This window comes from Bombyx mori, chromosome 21 (genome assembly GCF_030269925.1).
Source record: "Bombyx mori chromosome 21, ASM3026992v2".
NCBI classification, from domain to species: domain Eukaryota; kingdom Metazoa; phylum Arthropoda; class Insecta; order Lepidoptera; family Bombycidae; genus Bombyx; species Bombyx mori.
This window is the reverse complement of record NC_085127.1, coordinates 14,603,348-14,623,988: the sequence shown is the minus strand read 5'-3', so window position 1 is coordinate 14,623,988 and position 20,641 is coordinate 14,603,348. Positions and strand designations below refer to the sequence as shown.

At 40.4% G+C, this 20,641-nt stretch overlaps 2 protein-coding genes across 2 annotated transcripts in view; one reads left to right on the top strand and one right to left on the bottom strand.

The window, feature by feature from the left end:
* The first annotated feature begins 3,052 nt into the window (after nt 1-3,052).
* Kynu (kynureninase) lies at nt 3,053-4,890 on the top strand. The gene has a single exon (NM_001142927.1). The coding sequence runs from the start codon at nt 3,090-3,092 to the stop codon at nt 4,368-4,370; it is 1,281 nt and encodes a 426-aa protein (NP_001136399.1). The 5' UTR covers nt 3,053-3,089; the 3' UTR covers nt 4,371-4,890.
* LOC101741058 (ATP-dependent Clp protease ATP-binding subunit clpX-like, mitochondrial) overlaps nt 4,888-20,641 on the bottom strand; it is a 59,342-nt gene continuing 43,588 nt past the window's right edge. Inside the window, exons 5-13 of the mRNA XM_038018536.2 lie at nt 19,168-19,284; nt 14,085-14,229; nt 13,398-13,489; nt 11,139-11,292; nt 9,893-10,094; nt 9,299-9,391; nt 7,618-7,746; nt 6,612-6,792; nt 4,888-6,230 (exon numbers count right to left, since the gene is read on the bottom strand). Coding sequence (XP_037874464.1) covers nt 6,229-6,230; nt 6,612-6,792; nt 7,618-7,746; nt 9,299-9,391; nt 9,893-10,094; nt 11,139-11,292; nt 13,398-13,489; nt 14,085-14,229; nt 19,168-19,284 — 1,115 coding nt within the window. The 3' untranslated portion in view covers nt 4,888-6,228. The remainder of the gene's footprint in view (nt 6,231-6,611; nt 6,793-7,617; nt 7,747-9,298; nt 9,392-9,892; nt 10,095-11,138; nt 11,293-13,397; nt 13,490-14,084; nt 14,230-19,167; nt 19,285-20,641) is intronic.

The following is a 20,641-nucleotide window of genomic DNA, read 5'->3' as shown; positions in this document are numbered from 1 at the left end:
TGTATTATAATTTTAGGATATAATTTCGGAACAACAATTGAAACATACCTAAACATTATAATGTTATATTCGCATTCCGGGTGGACACTAATTTATTTCGTAAATAAATAAAATAGAAACTAAATTATTTAGACACCAAGCAATCGTATCTGTAATAGTAATTCTTGCCTTTAATTAAAGCTAAGAACATAAATCGTGTAGGTACCATTTAGACTGTAAGTACTGATAATAAAAAAATGTGAAAATCGAGTCAAATAGGTTTAAAAAAAAAGAAAGAGTTTAAAGCTTTAAAACGATTTTTAAACAGCTCCATGATTAACAGATCTATCCTGTGAATTAAAAAAGTTTTTGGTTTGAGTTAACAGGGTGAGGATGAGTTAGCATTTAAAGAATACAATTGAGAGCTTGAGAGCTCGCATATCAAGGTTGGTTATCGCCGCACTCAAGTAGTGAAGTCTACGGGCTCTTGTAACCACTTTACAGCAGATGGGCCGTAAGCTCATTCACCCAGCTAAGCAATTAAAAAACCCCACATACGTAATGTAAATACAAATCCAAAAATATACTGTTTAAGTCGTTAAAATTACCCAAATTGCATAAAACTTAAATTAGAATTCTATTTACAATAAGTATCTAATCTTTTATGATAAGTATTTCAAAACTTCTTCGAAGGCTCCCACAAGCAAGGAGTCTGTAAAATTTCTAAGCGTGGCGGAGTACTAAATAAAGTAGCTATAGTAATCTTGCTAAAAGTAAAATTACATATAAATAAATTTTGGCAATCAACCTATCACTTTTATTGCTTTAATCATACGATATGAGTCGATATGAGTGAGATATGATATCTCAGAGTCTGAGTAGGGTGACAATAATGTATTGAATTTGAAGGAATGTAACTCAATATGGGATATTTTTGATCAGAATAGATAGGGGTTAAACAATATGTTCATGACTACGTGAATTTTTAAAACAACGTTGATACTATGTAAGTAGGGGGAAATAACGCCTGCGAGATAGCCGGAATTCTCGGATAATATTTGAGTACAAATTCTATATCGGTATAACGAAACTAAAAACTTTTGAATCATATTGCTTAGGTTTGAAGTTGTCGTAATTCGTTGTGGTAATCTAACACCCCCGATCTCTTCGGCCAACACATACCGGCCAGGAAGGTAAAGTATCTGGGTGTCACTCTGGGTGTCAGAACGTTACTTCGACTGAGATCTTAGAACTTATATCTCGAGGTGGGTGGCGCATTTACGTTGTAGATGTCTATGAGCTCCAGTAACCACTTAACACCAGGTGGGCTGTGAGCTCGTCCATCCATCTAAGCAATAAAAATAAAATAAAAAAAACAAGGCTCGACGTAATAATCGCCTTGTCGTTGTCACCGCCGACTACTCCCCGAAAACTGATCACGCAGGAGCCAGCCACCGTCGACGCCCTAGACACGTCCTTACGGATTCATCAGATCCAATAACTCTTGTATTAAACTCTTTCAGGTCTAACGCTATGAGCAGGATTGGAGACCCCGGTAACCGTACTCATCGATATCGGCAATGATTTCGACGTGCAACCTAATCCATGCATCAGCCCGCTGAGTTTCACGCCGGATCTTTTTTTTTTTTTTTTTTTTTATAATTTTTTTTTTTTTTTTTATTGCCCTTGCAGGCAGACGAGCATACGGCCCACCTGATGGTGAGTGGTTACCGTTGCCCATGGACTTCAGCAATGCCAGGGGCAGAGCCAAGCCGCTCGATTCCGATCCGTTAGTAAATTTATTCGCGAAGCAGCTGCTCTCGAGTTGTTAAATCTACTTCGGAGGCGCTTAGGCGCCTGTTAGCTAATCCCACCCCTTCTGGCTGAGCTCGTGCTCAGCCAACCTATCCTGGTGAAACTGGAAAGGCCTCGGACCTTTAAAAAATACAAGATATATGACAGATCCCTGAATTTCTCTGGGCAGCGTCAAGTTGATGAGATCGTCAGCTCCAATATCCACTGAACAGAACACTACGTGAACCGTGAAATTTTTTTTATTGCTTAGATGGGTGGACGAGCTCACAGCCCACCTGGTTGGTGTTCAGTGGTTACTGGAGCCCATAGACATCTACAACATAAATGCGCCACCCACCTTGAGATATAATTGTAAGGTCTCAGTATAGTTCGTTACAACGGCTACCCCACCCTTCTAACCGAAACGCATTACTGCTTCACGTCAGAAATACGCAAGATGTTGGTACCTACCCGTGCGGACTCACAAGAGGTCCTACCACCAGGTTTAACCAATGTTAGCTGTTTGTTGTAAATCTTAACCGTTAGGACGCTACGCAGCGTGATAGCTTTCCACTGTACGGAAAGTTGCGGTGCCTCGCTGCGAATACAGTTGAACTCACGGTCTTGAGCGCCTGTAAATGTTTTAACTTGTCCGTAGATATCATTGTAATTAAAGTTTGTCTTAATACATATTACATATATTTTACTCGGCATTTTAGCTACCTACGGCATTTTAGGCACATTTCTAAAAATAATATTCAGCAATCAAATGGATAAACTTATTTCAGTCAACGGCTGTATATAGCAATAGCTCAACGAAGCCTCGGTTTTGATTTTGGATGAAGTTTTCATAAAAACGCCTTTGGTATATAATTGCGCTTGTTAATTTTATACTGGTGCTCATGGTGTTGTTATGAATTTTTTGGCAAATTGGATTATCGATTAGCCCATTCCATTAGTTTGACAAACATTTTCAATGTTACATACATTGCTAACAGGTTAGTGATAGTGAGCGCACTCCTAGTCACACTGAGATGCGATAAGCTGCTATGTGCGTCCCTCTAGTATCTATACGAACATTTTTCGATATATAAATGGCAAAAAATATATTTTGTCAATTACAAGACATGGACACTGCAATAGAGCAATGTGACTTTTACAAGTTATTAAATTTCAAATACCCCCTTATTTGTTCCCTCTATCTGATAGCGTTGCAGCGTATGAAAGCTTTTTACATATAAATAAGATTCACCAGCTGCGGAAACTAGTAAGAACTTCAGGAACATCGCATTTACATACGTTATAAGTTTAATAATATGTACGAGTATCAAGACGGACCAGAATTTCCAAAATTTCTGGACAATAACGACCAATTGGGACATTTCAGGCAACGGTTTTACATAAAACAGGGTACGATCTACATGTGCGGCAACTCTCTCGGACTTGCCTGTAAAGATGCTGAAGAAACTCTTTATGAAGTTCTAAATAAATGGAAAGACGAAGGCATCAAGATGTGGAACGTCGATCAGGGAAAATACTTCTTGTACTCCGAATTCTTGGCTGACATCATGGCACCCTTAGTCGGAGCAGATCCTGACGAAATCAGTATAACAGGTTGCACCACCATTAATATACACCAGACGATCAGCACTTTCTACAAGCCGACCGCAGAAAAATACAAGATTTTGGTTGACGATATTAATTTCCCGACGGATCGATACGCTGTTGATGGTCAAATAAGACTAAAGGGACTCAACCCAAGAGACGCGGTTAAACTGGTCAAAAGTCGTGATGGAAAATTCATGTCCGAGGATGACATTATTGAAGCAATGACTGAAGATGTGGCCATCATTTTACTGCCTGCAGTTTATTACAGAAGCGCTCAGATATTAGACATGACTAAAATCACTAAAGCTGCCAAAGAACGAAACATCTTTATTGGGTGGGACTTTTGTCACGCAATCGGAGCTATTGAGATAGATTTAAAGGCTTTAGACGCAGATTTCGCTATTTGGTGCACTTATAAGTACTTGAATGGTGGTCCCGGCTCGTCGGCAGCTCTGTACATTAATAGGAAACATTTCAAATTACTCCCAGGGCTAACTGGATGGTACGGGAACAAACCACACACGCAGTTTCAACTCAATCAGGAATTTGATCACCAGCAAAATGCTAGCGGATGGCAGATCGGGACTCCCACAATATTTTCAATGGCAACTTTAGAAGGATCCTTAAGAATATTTAAAGAAGCAGGTATAGGCAATATTAGAAAGAAATCGCTTCACATAACTGGTTATTTGATGTATTTGATCGAGAATAGATTATCTGAATACGGTTTTTCCGTCGGTAATGTGAAAGAAGACGCCAAAAGGGGTGGGCACGTTTGCTTAGAGCACGATGACGCGTACAGAATAAGCATTGCCCTAAAACAAAGAGGCGTGGTACAGGATTTTAGGGAACCGAACGTAATACGTTTGACGCCGGCGGCTCTGTACACCACTTATCAAGACGTTTATGATTTGGTCAACATTCTATTGGATATCGTTAAAACAGAGAGCCATAAGAAGATCAGCGAGAAAAGAAACTTTGTAGTCTAATGTGTGGAAATCGATTTTGGAAAAAACCTAAAAACAGAAAATATATAATATATTTGGAAACGTATTAAAACAAGTTTATGTAATAGTAACAATTGTGGAAACTACGTCGTATTCCTGAAGCACCGCGTTGTTACGAGTGAAAAGAGTACGAAGTAACATACCTTCCAAATCTTTTCCAGAACTCTCTTTGTGGAAAAAATTATCTGAAAATTATGTTTTGGTGTGCAATAAACTATAGTCTGCTATGCCAACCATCTTCACAGAAAGGAAATAGAGGTCTGCGGGTGTGCGGGGACGGGGGTGGAGGGTTGGGGGGAGGGAGTGGTTCTAACATTTGGGAATGTTTCGTAGATGAAATTTATTATATAACAATGATTATATATTAACTTATCTTATCTAATCTAATTTAGCATATTACATGATTATTTTGTATTATCTGATATTTGCAATCTGTGAAGGCCAGAAAACCCATTGTATATAAAAAAAATAACAGGTTTTAAATAAAAACAAAGTCAACTACTGTCTTATTTTTATTTTATTGGAAAATAGACTTAGACTATTTAATGTGTCTGCAATGTGATTACACCTATTTATCACAAGATAGTTAAAAACCTTTTTGAGATTTTCACAAATTCTCTCTCTCTCATTAATAATCACATCACAACTTCTATAATTAAATTTATAAATAAAAAATATGAATGTATAAACCATAACAAAAATCAAAACAGTGTAGCCGACTTAAATAAATCTAAGCATTTTTCAGTTAAGTTTTGTGTCTATCAACAACTGTCGTACTTGTGGTCGCGGGAAAACATTACAAACCTGTCTATTTATTTAGACCTTAATATTAAGAACCGTTTTTTTTTTTACTATTTTCATTATTTTTTAATATTTACAGTAATTTACATGACGTCGAGACGAGGACCTGACTCACCTAACCAATAGTTTAAATCTAAAGCAAACAATAACAGCCCTAGTTTTCAAAACTTTTTCAATATATATTTTTTTGTGTTTGGCAATCAATTAAAACAAAACTTTTTTTTGCTCATTTTAAAGAAGCCTTTTAGGTAGAGGACCTCAATTAGGAATCCGAAAATTGCGTCATTTTTTTTTTGCGATTTAATCACAAATTAAGAATCCTATAATAGAATATAGAATATTTTACTGAAAAAAAATTGGTTAAAACATAATTATGATGTTGAGATCTCGAAACGAAAAAATTAAATCTTTCAGCAATAAATTGGCACAGAGCGGCACAGTGCGGCATATAGCGGCACACTGCGGCATATTGCGGCACAGTGTGGGGCGATGAAATTTCAAATTATGTTCAAGATAATTTTTTTACATTACACACATTAAAGATTTCCTGAAAACTATCTATTTATAATGACCTACCCACGAACGTGATTTCGATCGTGAACGTCGTCGGTTTGCTCACGGCTCGGTCGCTGTTGCGAACTGACAACATCGGCGCAGTTGGAAATTAAATCAAAAGAAAATGTTTCTTTATTTCTATATCGTTGAAACACATTCATTCGATATCAGTTTTGTCTCAGACATGTGTATGCAGGAGCGTTTCAAACCTATCACTGCAATTGACATCCGAATAATTGTCTTTTGGTTGCCACGCGCCATAGCCGGCAGGCGGGGTCCAACGGGCCCCCGGGGGTCGCGGGGTCCGGGACAACAGCGCCATACAACGACGAGCGGCCCCCGCAATGAGATTGAAACATTCAAGTGTCCGTAGAATGAGTGAATGGAGCCATTTGTTACTGAAGGAAGTAATTATAATGGTATTCGCCATGTGGTCCGTGGGCTCGTACGTCGAGCGGCACGCGCGACCCTCGCTCCGCTGTCGTTCTGCAAATGAGATAAGTATTGTTGTGTACAGGAGTTCAAGAAACGTACAGTTTGCAATACAATTGTAATTTTTTTTTCTTTACAAATTTTTGTATAAACGACATTACAAAGTAAATTGCAAGTTTCCAGAAGTCCTACGCTGCACCGCGCGTGCGTACTGTTATAGCGGGTTTCGCTACTTAGATTTAAAAAAATGAAATACAAAGTTATGGAGGTCCGATGATAGTCATGCGCACTGATTAAGAGTTGGGAGTCGGCCGCTCAGGTCAGGGGATAGGAGAAGACTGACTGTTGGCTGAGCGGACGGAACAGGAGGGCTCGGGAACGCTGATCGTGCAGCTTGGTTAGGGCTCTTCACACTAGGGTTGTAACAGTACGTACAGTTGGTGATCCTGAGCTCGGGCCAGTCGTGCAGGTGCGGGTCGCGCGGGGCGGGCGCGGGGGCGGCGGCGCGGCGCGCGGTGCGGGGGGGCTCGCCGCGGGACACGCAGCCCTCGTGCACGTGCACGCTGGATATCTCCGACCCCGGGATCTCGAACATTATCTCCAGCAGAAGACTTTCCTGGAAAGCAATGTAACAAACTTAAAGTAGAAAACAAAATTGAAGAAACAAATTCTACCTATATTACTGGTAGTAAGACCGCTTGTGAGTCCGCACTTGTAGGTACCACCGCCCTGCCTATTTCTGCCGTGAAGCAGTAATGCGTTTCGGTTTGAAAGGTGGGGCAGCCGTTGTAACTATGCTGAGACTTTAGAACTCATCCCAGGCCACCCACCTTGAGAGTGACTTTAGAACTCACTCTCAAGGTGGGTGGCGCATTTACGTCGTAGATGTCTATGGACCCCAGTAATCACTTCACACCAGGTAGACTGTGAGCTCGTCCACTCATATAAGCAATAAAATAAAAAATTTAAGCTCTTTCAATACTCCCAACCAAAACATAGTTTCTTTTTTTTTAAATAGGCTGAGTAAAGTATTATATTTGTCTCGACACCAAAAACTGAGCGGTTGACACTCTTAGCCATCTTTATTTTCACAAACATACGTGACGAGAACTAATGAATGATTATCGTGAATTAAATAAATTTTTTTCCCTACCTAAGCTGATAGCCTTGAGAGGCTATATCAGCGTCGCCTTAAATAGTAGGTGAGCTCACGGGGCTCAAACCTGACGACGTTGCTAACACGAACCCTAGCAAGAGCCGTGCTTCGCAGAATCTACCACCGGATCGGAAACGCGACCCACTGACAAGATCCGGCGAGAAACTCAGTGGGCTGTGTCTGAGTGTTAAGAAATAATTGAGATCGACAGTTTAAGTTCTGGTGTATGTAGAGTGTTTCTGAGCGTTGTCGTGTGTCGTGTCGTGTGCGTGTATGGGTGCGCACCATGATGGCCCGCAGGCCGCGCGCGCCGGTGCGTCGCTCCATGGCGAGCGCGGCGACGGCCCGCAGCGCGTCGTCGCTGAACGACAGTTCGCACTTGTCCATCGCGAACAGCAGCTTGTACTGCGCCACCTGCGCGCGCGACAGAACGGTCGGACACCGGCCCCTAACTGGGCACCGCGCCCCCATACGTCCCCCCCGTCTCCCGCACCGGGGGGCCGTGGGGGGGCGCGGCGCCCAGTGAACAGTTGTACGCTTAGTCTATATGCTTTTTTTAAGAGATTTTATCACCTGGTAACTAAGACCTTTAAGTCATGTCTTATTTTTATTTATATTCTTATATTTATGAAAAATTATAATATGGAATGAAGATGATTAATTTGAGACATTAATCAACTGGGATGAAATTAAATGAAATGAGATGATATGGGGTGAAATATAATCTGAGTAAAATGATGGTCATTTACTGAGATTTTTTTCAGTGGACTTTTTGGAAGATCCCGATAAGTTACGTCCAGCGGATTGGTTTCATTTTCTCACATTTGTGCACTTTCACAGATATTAAACAGTCAATAAGCCACCGTTACTACACATTTAAACCTGAAGAAACACTAAATAGATGAAATAAAACAAATCACACAACTTCACTCTTCGCGTTCCCGCCAAAAAGACCCAGTCTATATGCTGTAACATTCTTAACCATATTTTATTTTATTTTATAACAATAGAACACATTTGACAACACACATAAACAATTCGCCTTCAGACATGAGATTTAAGTATCAATGGTCACTCAATAAAAAAAAGTTGTCATTTTTTTTAATACGGTTAATTTCCAATTTGAGAATCTAATTTAAATATCTCATCTATATTCACTGTAGTTAATTTCTTGATGATTACATGAGAATGTTATCACTTTTCAAGGTAACGACATCGTCGGTAGCATACAGAAAGTGAAGCCGTTATCTTTGAACAATTTTAGCGTTCTTTTCATCAATCTCAACGGTTCATTTCATAATTAATTTCAATATTTTTTCTCCAATAACTAAATTCAATATTTCTAAAAATTACTCTCTGATTGCTTTACACCGCATTAATCAATAAGACTATAGCTTTAACAGTATCCAAGTTATCAAAAATGCCTTTACGCTTAGAGTTAAAATTATAAATGTTTTGAGGTTATACATAAGATCAAAACAAAATTGACGTTTGTACACAGAGTATACATAAATATAGGCTAAAGTATCCGTTTCAATAAAGCCAATCATGGCGATCATTGCGTACTAACAGGTCAAACATATTTCATTAATAAATAATAGTTAAAAAAAACGAACAAAATACGCTTTTATAGAAAATCCAACTAAAAAATAGAAAATAAATTTTAATAAATTTGAATTAAAAATAGTGTAAGAAAAAATGATTTTATTGTAAAAAAACAGTGGGGTTATTTTTAATTTTCTAGTAGATATTCAATTTTTTCAATTTTTTTGTTTCATATTGAATTTTCATCGGTCCTTAATAAGTATACCAAATATAGAGTTAATCCGACGTTTTAAAGAGGGTCAAAATCATATTCAAAGATTCCGTTACATAAGCACGTCTGAAGCTAATAAAAGCGTATTAAAAATATTGATAATCAGCAGCCTATCCATATAATTTTGGCCGCCGATTGTGTAGTGCTCACCATCGCGTTTTTAGGTTCTGTCAGGATCCGCACCAGCAGGTCCTGGCTGAGGCTGTGGAAGGGCACGAGCACGGGGAAGCGCCCGACAAACTCCTGCAAGCGGAACACGGCACTGCATACATACTGAACTCGTCGTGGCCTAACGGATAAGACGACCGGTGCATTCGTGTCGAGCGATGCACCGGTGTTCGAATCCCGCACGAGGGTAGGTACCAATTTTTCTAATAAAATACGTATTCAACGAATGTTCACGATTGACTTCCACGGTGAAGGAATAACATCGTGTAATAAAAATCAAGCCTGCAAAATTATAATTTGCGTATTTACTGGAGGTAGGACTTTGTGAGTCCGCGCGGGTAGGTACTACCACCCTGCCTATTTCTGTTGTGAAGCAGTAATGTGTTTCGGTTTGAAGGGTGGGACAGCCGTTGTAACTATACTTGAAACCTTAGAACTTATATCTCAAGGTGGGTGGCGCATTTACGTTGTGGATGTCTATAGGCTCCCAGTAACCACTTAACACCAGGTGGGCTGTGAGCTCGTCCACCCATCTAAGCAAAAATAAATAAATAAATAAAATGTGTGCGCACTGACCGGTATCATGCCGAAGTCGATGAGGTCCCTGGCCTGCACCTTGCGCAGCCAGGCGTCGCGCTCGCGGTCCTCGTCCTGCGGCGCGGCGGCCGGGCTGGCGTCGTTGTGCGCGGCCTGCAGCGCCGCCCGCCGCCCCGCGCCGCCGCCCGCGCCGCCCGCGCCGAACCCCAGGTACTTCTCGTTGTTGCGCCGCTGCACCAGCCTGCAACGCGCACGACACGTCACGACGCGCGCCACAGCGGGGCGGGGGGGGGGCGGCCCAACATTATTTGATGTATTCTTTTTATTACTCAATTTTTTTTATTATATTATATTATTATGTTAAATCTTGTAACGCATGTTTTTGAGCGTAATAATTATTAATAATAGTGATGTCGTTTTGAGGTCAATTATATACATAGTAAGTCGCATTTTGGTCCTCACGATACAGGCTATGCCTAGTGAGAGGATCATTGGTTAATTTTATATTGTTGATGCCATCTACGTAATCTCTCAATTTGTTAAATATGTAAATAGTATTCTAAGTCATGATTTAAGAGTTTATGTAGTAAATAAATAAATTATTATTATTCATTTTTTATTATTAATATTAGAAATTTGCAGCTTTTATTATTATTATTATTTATTATACTAAACTTATGGTCACTTTTATCCACACTTCCCACCCGCACTTGCAACAACAAGTAGCTCCGTACAAGTTAATTATGTTTAATTAGATATTCAAATATGTAACTCGCAATGAAGTGTTGAAAGTTGATAACACTCGTGTAAAAGTTATCATAACCAAGTATGCCAAGTTGGCAGAGCATGTTAGAGCAAATAATTAGTTGTAACAACTTATGTACCATATTCTTGAGAAATAAAACTATGTTTTTCCTAAATTTTTAAATCTATTTAGATAAAAATTGGCAATAAAGTAATTTCATTATGTAGTCTATATGGTGGATGCTTTTTTTTGTGATTGAAAGATTACTGGTGGCCCGGAGGCCTTTCCAGTTTCACCAGGACAGGTGGACGAGCAAAGGCTCAGCCAGGAGGGGTGGGATTTGCTGACAACTGCCCAAGCGCCTCCGAAGGAGACCTAACAACTCAAGAGCAATTGCTTCGCGAATTAATCTAAAGGCGGACGCTGAGAAAGGGGCGGCTGATGGCTTGGGGCCTAGGGCAGCCAAGACTGCAAATCCGCTACTGGTCACACGCTACCGCGGGGCAGGGGGAGGGGGGTTGGGGGCGGGGGTGGGCGCACCTGTCCAGCCCGTTGTAGGCGCCGCTGGCCACGAACAGGATGTTGGTGGTGTCGACGTTGAGCGCATCGCCACGCAGCTTGCGAGAGTTCCTCTCCGGCACCGACACCACGGCGCCCTCCAGCATCTTCAGCATGCCTTGCTGCACTCCCTCGCCTGCGCACGTGGAGGAAACGTTTTGTTTAATCACACGAGGACTGGTGAATAGCTATGAGAACCATTTGAATATGCAATTTCGAAAAGGGCACATGTCGCATATTTTGTCCAATACGTTTTTTCATATACATGTAGTTTTGAGGCCCACCTACACCCATTTTATAATAATTCCAGTAATTTTCAATTGCTAATTAACACTAAAATATATCTCAAAAATAAATATTATAAATTTTACACTGCTTTAGAAAATAATCAGTTTTTTTCATTTCCTGGACATTTTACATTTTCAGAGATGTGCCCTTTTCGAAATTGCATATTCATTTTTATTCTTATTTTAATTCATATGTATGTTGTAGGTTCGTTCTAAACCCGAACAGGTGTAACGTGGACCATCTGTCACTCCCGAAGCTGAGTCCGAATTTTCCAGCTCAGTTCATTTAATACAGGGTGGCCCATAAGTCCTTTGAAAAGTAAAATTTGAATAAAACGAACAGGGCGCGCGTGAGCGGTGCAGGGGAAGCGTGGGGAGTAACTTCGGTTTCTGGGAATTTAGTCGCGATGGAGCGTTTTACCGGAGCGGACCGTGCGTTTTGTGTGCGCGAGTTTTATAAAAACGACAATTCGGCAACCGTTGCGCGGCGTAAATATCGAGAACACAAAGGTTTACACAACTTTGACGACACTCCAACTCTTCAAACGATTAAGAACTGGGTTGCTAAGTTCGAGGAGACCGGTTCGACGTTAGATAAACCGCGGTTGGGTCGCCCAAGGACGTCACGTACGGAACAAAACATAGACACAGTGACACAGTCTATTCGCGAAAATCCGACACAGTCAACTCGTAAGCGCGCCAGAGCATTAAACGTATCCAGGACATCGTTACAACGGATTTTGAAGAAAGATTTACATATGCGCCCTTACAAAATTCAGTTGGTTCAAGAATTAAAGGAAACTGACGGTATTCAAAGACAAAATTATGCGAATGAAATATTGAATCGGTTTACTTCCTTCAATAACATAATGTTCTCTGACGAGGCTCATTTCCGTCTTAACGGGCATGTTAGTAAACAAAATTGCCGCTATTGGAGCCCCATCAATCCAAAACTTAAGCATCAGAAGCCCTTACATAGTCCGAAAGTGACTGTTTGGGCCGCTATGTCAGCCCATGGTATCCTAGGGCCTTACTTCTTTGAGGATGGCAGAGGGCGCGCAGTTACTGTTACGTCGGAGCGATATGTGGCTATGATCGAAGAGTTTTTCATACCAGAATTGCAAAACTTTTCAGGCTTTAATGCCAGGACGTGGTTTCAACAGGATGGGGCCACTTCTCACACCTCTAACACTGCTATGCCCGTTATCCGTCAACTTTTTCCTGGCAAAGTTATCTCTAAGAGAGGAGACATTTCCTGGCCTCCACGTAGTCCAGATCTGACCTCGATGGATTTTTTTTTGTGGGGCTACATTAAGGCTAAAGTATACGACACAAACCCGCGGTCAATTGAGGCCCTAAAAGAAAACATCCGCAGAGAAATGACAAGCATTTCAGCAGTGACGTGCCGCGCAGTCATCGACAATTTTAGACGTCGTTTGCAAGAGTGCCGTGATCGCAACGGATTACATTTAGGAGATGTTATTTTCAAAAAATAATTCCCGTTTTTTAAGCTTTTTATGTAAATAAAAATTTAATTCATAATGTAATTAGTTTTATTTTAATAAATTTTTTTTCATATCAAAGGACTTATGGGCCATCCTGTACTATGTTTACACAACTTTGTATATATTTATTTTTATTAATTTTTTATTTTATTGATTGTTAACATAGATATAGAAACACAATCATATTTTGCATCTCTGCTCGAACTAGGTGACAAAACCTGCATCTCAAGCAGCAGTGCTCCTCGTACAAAGAATACAACAGCTTTAACTGAAGGAACATCGATGATATTCCGTAGCGTGATTTGACGTGTTTTCAAGATAAGCTATAGAAGCTTGTAGGGATATTTGCATAACTTAAGGGGCATCAATGATATTTCATATCGTGATTAGGTTCAAGATAGTTCATAGAGGCTTCTAGGGAGACTTGTATAGCTTGTAGCCGTACGTACCTCCGACATCCCTGAGCTGATGTATTCCCGGGACGGCACCGATTTTGTCGACCTCGTCCAGGAACACTATCCCCGTTTGAGCTCGCTCCACGCTGAAACAACAAAACATCTCGTCACGACACAGACACTGGAGCTACATTATATGAACCGACAGATTTGCAACAAATAATTCCTAAAAGTTCACTCACAATAAAACATTGAACGACATTTTTTTTTTGCTCAGATGGGTGGACGAGCTCACAGCCCACCCTGGTGTTAAATGGTTACTGAAATCCATAGACATGCCCACAACCTAAATGCGCCACCCACCTTGAGATATAAGTTCTAAAGTCTCAGTATAGTTACAGTTCTAGGACGACTTTGTCCTGGAACCAGTATATACCCAAGACCCGGGTATCACTGATGGTAGGACCTCTTGTGAGTCCGCGCGGGAAAGTACCACCACCCTACTTATTTCTGCCGTGAAGCAGTAATGCGTTTCGATTTGAAGGGTGGGGTAACTGTTGTAACTATACTTGAGACCTTAGCACTTATATCTCAAGGTGGGTGGCGCATTTACGTCGAAGATGTCTATGGGCTTCAGTAACCACTTAAAACCAGGTGGGCTGTGAGCTCGTCCACCCATCTAAGCAATAAATAAAAAGCCACCAGTCAGGGACATAGAGGGAAGGACACTGCGCAACGTACTTGAAGTTAGCGTCCTGCAGCAGTTTGGCGATGACACTCTCGATGTCCTCGCCGACGTAGCCGGCCTGCGTCAGCGTGGTGCAGTCGCAGATCGCGAACGGCACGTCCAGGCACTGGGCTATCGTTTGTGCTAACAGCGTCTTACCTGGAGGACAGATGGACAAACTAAAGGAAAACATTTTCGGATCACTGTCCTTCCTATTACCAACTATAACACTGATATTCTAGCGCCTTTTTTCACAACATCAATGCCGTCACTGATCTTCAGACATGAGGTCGAAACCGTAATTGAAATATAACGGCAGTCCCGCCCCACAAGACCAAAATGCATGACTGATTGACAGCCCAAATCAGCAGGATGGTGGTATTACAAAATGATATCCAGGAATCTATGGATATAGCGACTAAGGGAAGATCGCTACCCGCCACAAATCTACACACAGACTGAAAGCACACGCACTTTTTTATATAGCTGTTATCGTATTTGTTAAATTCTGTATTAACTTTTTTTCCTACCTAAGCTGGTAACCTAGGTTATTCCCGCGTAACCAAGCGAGTGTATAAATGTTAGGCGTTCCATGTCAATATAACGCGCAGACGGCCCCAGTTTGTCCGGAGTCCGTTGGCAAATGATTGTCATTATGATATGTTTTTAAAATAGTCATTTTAAATTCATTCACATGTATTATCAAATTACAAAACGTCCAAAAAGGCCATATCTGCTGTCTCTCAACAGCTCGCAACAAAATTTACCAAAAAAAACGAGTTTAAATTCGTAAAACCTTTTTAATATTCAGCACTCGATCTCAACAAACAATACACGAGCGAAACATTTCTCAATTTCGTTTAAAATATAATAGTAAATTTAAACGAGGCTATTGCACGTGTATGAGTTCGAAATGGCTCATTACTTGACTTGACACATGGTAGATATTCGTGAATGCGACATAAGCTGCTCACGTTAACGGCATTACTTCATGTGTCTATGAATTCAACTCTAATTAGACATTTGTAGTCGTACTAGCTGTACCCGTCCGCTTCGCTGGGCATTTAAAATTAAAATTATTATTTCTCACCCCCACAAAGATTCTCATCATTAACGCCCCCGCAACTGGTGTAGGGAGTCCAACACTCATATAAATATTAGCCTATCCATTAAGTACATGTATTTCCTACATGGACACCAAGTTTCAAGTCAATCGGATGCATGGTTCAGTAGTTATAACGGAACATCCGTAAAAACCACTGTGGATTTATATAGTAGTATAGAAGTATAGATTTAGGTTTAATGTTTTATAAATAATATATGTCTTGCGAGATAATTTTGAAATAAAAGTCTTTAATAATTGATTTACAATATAATTGAGACCTCCATTAAAAAAATTAATATTAGAATCCGTATTTTTTTTATTGCATAGTTGAGTGGACGAGCTCACAACCCACCTGGTGTTAAGTGGTTAACGGAGCCCATAGAAATCTACAACGTAAATGCCGCCACCCACTTTGAGATATGAGTTCTAAAGTCGCAAGTATAGTTACAACGGCTGCCCCACCTTTCAAACCGAAACGCATTACTGCTTCACGGCAGAAACAGGCAGGGTGGTGGTACCTACCCGTGCAGACTCACAAGACGTCTTACCACCAGTTATAATTTTGCGGGTTTGATTTTGCATATTGCGGTATGTAGCTAAGATTTTGCATATACAGATTGTACAGCATTCTTTTTTCAAAATTTACTAAACTGTCAAAAGATACTGATTGATTGTATAATTAAGATGGTATAATTATCGTCACTGCAAAGTATACCAACTGCTAGATTTAGCTGTGCTCAAAAACATAAATCAAGTATAAGACATGCTAGGCCTGGAATTAGTAAGCCCAGGAACTAAGATGGAGATTATATGGATGATATGTGGGCGTATTTAGTGGATGCTGCTACGAGGGCCATAAGATAAGGAAACAGCTGTAGGTAGCTTGAGGTGACCGTTTAGCTCACGACGTGGGTGGTGCTAAGTAAATACCGGAACCCATATTCCATAACGGCTTTTCCATCCTTCAATCCGGAAGGCACAACTGCTTCGTGACCAAAATAGGACGGTGACGGTAACTAGAAGTATACCTACCTTGCAATTAATATCTGGTTATAATCGCGAAGTTTTAAGATTAATATTCGCACTCGGGTATTCCCCTACCTCGACCAACAAGCTTAACTTTCATTATTACTTGAATGATTCGCATAAAACCAACGTTTGAATACCAAGCAAACTTAACAATTATAATTATATTTATCTAGTCTGCACACGGACTATTGTTAAACAGTTGCTACGGTGTGTGGTCATACCACCAGTGTGGTTAAAAGATGTATATAAATACTTGAAGAAACCTTTAATCTTTCCCTCTTTCGTTACTATCGCAAAAATTCATTCCGGCGACACTACCAGAAAATCAGATCTTATAAAACAGAAACGGCGTTTGAAATAGGCGATTAATTATAATACAATTACAGGATGTGATAATGATAAATAAGATAATGATAAATCTACTTTCTCATAACGTCGGTTTAGATGATAAATAATGATCTCAGCGAAGAAACTATTTTAGATTTTATCAACACGTGAGCTTGGAGTGTAACTGTTCTTATACAGGGTGGTGTTTTTTCAAATATAACTGTTACGTAAAAAGACTTGATTAATAGAAAAGAGCGACTTCTATATCTAATAGCATCACCGATATTAAAGTTAGGCAGCGACAAAATAAGTTGTAAGTAGCACTTTTCTGTTTACAATTTTCGGCAGGCAACCCTGCGACCGCGGATGCATTTAAAAATATGCGGAAAAGGAACAATATTATTACTGCATCAATTAAAATTGAAAATACAATTACATACAATACATTGTATTACATATAATGCGTTACGTAATAATAAATTACGTAATGCACCGTTGCATTCGTGTTGAAGCGATGCAACGGTTTTGGAATCCCGCAGGCGGGTACCAATTTTTCTAATGAAATACGTACTCAACAAATGTTCACGGTTGACTTCCACGGTGAAGGAATAACATCGTGTAATAAAAATCAAACCCGCAAAATTATAATTTGCGTAATTACTGGTGGTAGGACCACTTGTGAGTCCGCGCGGATAGGTACCACCGCCCTGCCTATTTCTGCCGTGAAGCAGTAATGCGTTTCGGTTTGAAGGGTGGGGCAGCTGTTGTAACTAAACTGAACTTGTATCTCAAGGTGGATGGCGCGTCTACGTTGCAGATGTCTATGGGCTCCAGTAACCACTTAATACCAGGTGGGCTGTGAGCTCGTCCACCCATCTAAGCAATAAAAAAAAACTACGCCGACCATCTAGACATTGACCGTGCCAAGAAAAAAAGCGACCGGAATTCTAACAGAAAATCTGTGTCTACGGGCTCAACTTAGAAGCAACCTAAATCTATCGACTATAAAAATCCGAAACGATTTTGTTAATAGCATTTATATCGAAATAATACCGGTTGCACATAGTACATACGCGCTTTTAATATTAAAACCAGTTACATTAATTTTGTGCACTTGAGCCAAAACAACATCGATCTCTGTTATTATAATAACAAAACTACAAACATTTTAATGTCAACTCTTTATTGCTTAAGCAAATATTTAAAGAGTAATCTAGTAATTTCAAGGTTAAGAGGAGACACCCCGGCCGCTCACAAGCCGTTGGTCGGATCAAGTAACCGCGTTCTCCGGACTCTCCCTTACAATCGCCCTGAGGGAAACCGAAAACCGTACGAAATGGAAGATGATTGTACAAAAATCCACGAAGGACTTTCAAGGACACGGTCTTCAGCAATAAAGTACGCGACTTGGAAGTGAAGAATATTTCGTCTATTAACAGACTTCAAATCAAGAGGAGAAAGTTTTACAGGTGGTGGCGTATTGTGACGCCGAAAGAGTGGGTACCATCATCCTGCCTGTTTTTGTGCTACGAGACAATCATGAGTTTCCTATTTACAGAAGGAAGAAAAAAAACGCTCTACTTCAAGACCAGTTTCTTCTGTTTGATCATAATCGTGGCCAAGCGTAACTTTTTGTTTTTATTCCTCCCAAAGCTGAGAGCCTTGAGAGGCTATTTCAGCGTAACCTTGACTAGTAGGTGAGCTCACGGGGCTCAAGCCTGACGACGTTGCTAACACGAACCCTAGCAAGAGCTTCGCAGAATCTACCACCGAATCGGAAACGCGACCCACTGAGAAGATCCGTCGAGAAACGCAGTGGGCTGTGTCTGAGGGTAGTACAAGCGTATTGTAAACCAGACCTTACGAAGAGTTTTGCGCGAAGCTTTTGGCGTAGTACCAGACACGTACGGTAGGTGGAGTTCGTGTCGTCGCAACAAATGGGTATTGAGTTTAGACAAATAAATAAATACAATGTCACACTTTAGCGTAATAATTTAGCATGTTCTACATTTGGTGCACCTCACTGTAGACAATGACTGAATTTAATTATTAGACGTGACTTTTGGCTATGCGTTGCGAAATCCTTGGGCTGACATTTAAAGTTTCTTTCATTTAAACGTAACAAAAACAAAGATAATAAAGACATCCAAAATTGTATAATCTGAAGGTCGCATTCAGAGAATCAATATTTGCCTATGTAGATGACCGTGGTCTCGGCTCATTCACAACAAAATTGAATTAAGAATAGCCCTATTATTTTTGACCTGAAGACGGGGATGTCTCGTTACAGAAGTGAGTAACATTTTTGGATATTCGGTGTAACAAAACGCAGTTCCATAGATTGCAGCTCAAAGCTCCAAGCTCCAAGCCCAAAGCTTCTTCGGCTCCAAGTTTCCTAATTAAAGACTGACTCGGTGGGGCAGTACTTAGTGTCTCTGGCTGTTGCGCTGAGGGTCGTGGGTTTGAAGGCCACATCGCAAACATTCGTGTCATGAACAGGTTTGTTTACTCTTCTTCTGGGTGTTTATTACCTATATATGTATATATTTAAATGTGTATACCGTATAGAACCTGCGTGATCTGTTCCCCGATATTATGATTATTAGAATCATGTACTATATCTTGGATAAACTCACCACATCCGGTGGGTCCCAACAGTAGTACGTTGCTTTTGTCCAGTTTGATGTCATGGTGTTGCCTTTCCAATACTTCCGCTCCACCGCCGCTGCCTCCGTGACCCAAATGTAGCAGATCTGTAACAAATACACCCACCTCGTTATTGCAGGAACTCACCACCCACCACTCCCACCTACGTACCCCTCACCTTCTTAGCCGAGAGTCCAATCTCAGCCGAGATCCATACCGAACACCGTGATAGTGTGAGGTAGCTTTTTTATACCTAAGACTGAGAGGCTATGTCAGTGTAACCCTAACGTGTAGATAAGCTCTCGGGGCTCAAACCAGGAGACGTTGCTAATACTGGCCCTAGCAATAGCAGTGGTTCGCAGAATCTACCACCGGATCGGAAACGCGACCCACTGAGAAGATCCGGCCAGAAACTCAGTGGGTTGTCTATGAGTTAGTTTACTAGCCGAACTCTTCGTCGCAAGACGGGTGACATAGCGCGATACAGCCTACGCACTGAGTCTCGCCACCCCATATTTTCTTGTTGTAATATCTAGTAGTAGAACGTTGGCTGTACACTATTGCCGAGTCATTATAGTCGTAGTTTAAAACCCTCTAGAATAAGATAAACACGGGAATTTTATTTATTTATTTATTTATATAAGGATTACCGACAGGGTTTACAGTAAGACATAAAATAACATTGACATGTATAGAGCAATTGATAACTGCAACTCTAATTAGAGGCAATCACAGCATGCATTACATTAACATATTAATAGAGATTTAACAATACTATTAATAATAATAAAAAATTAAAAACAAAAGAAAGACAACAAGGACAGTAATACCCGAGTACTCAGACCAAGGCTGAGGCTGAGGTTCAACAACAACTTTTTATAATTAGATTATTATAAAGGTTAGTTAGACGAGGAGTAGGTGAATTACGAATAAATATAAGACCCAGTTTAATGCTTTTTGTATAATTTGCTATTAATACTCTATCCACATAAATAAAACATAAAAATCTATAAAGTCTACACAAACCACGCGTCTTTAGTTTTTAATATCAAGCCAGATGCAAATAAAACCTTATGACCTTAAGAGGCCTTTTCATCGAAACTACCCCACTTTGATTCCTGGGCTGTTTAGAGTTGTGGACGCAAAGTTAATTTCACTAGCATTCTCATGGGACAGCTTATTAGCAATAGATCACCGTTGTTAGGTTTATTGTACTATTTTAATTAGGTAAGATCGCGACATCACGCCAGAATAAGACTCGAAGCGGTATTTCACACTATGACAAGTTTACGCTTTACAAAACACACGTCCGCACTCGTGTGGAATGCTGCACCAATGGTCTAAAGCTCCCTTTTCATTCTATACAGAATAAGGCCGTTCAGATTATCCAGAAATTCCAAATCTCGCGAATCTATGAAGGAACATTTAAGTTCACTCGTATAGGAAGTGTTTTGGAATTATTCC

Coding starts and splice junctions, on each gene's coding strand:
- Kynu (NM_001142927.1), top strand. CDS start 3,090: ATGTACGAGTATCAAGACGGACCAGAATTTCCAAAATTTCTGGACAAT.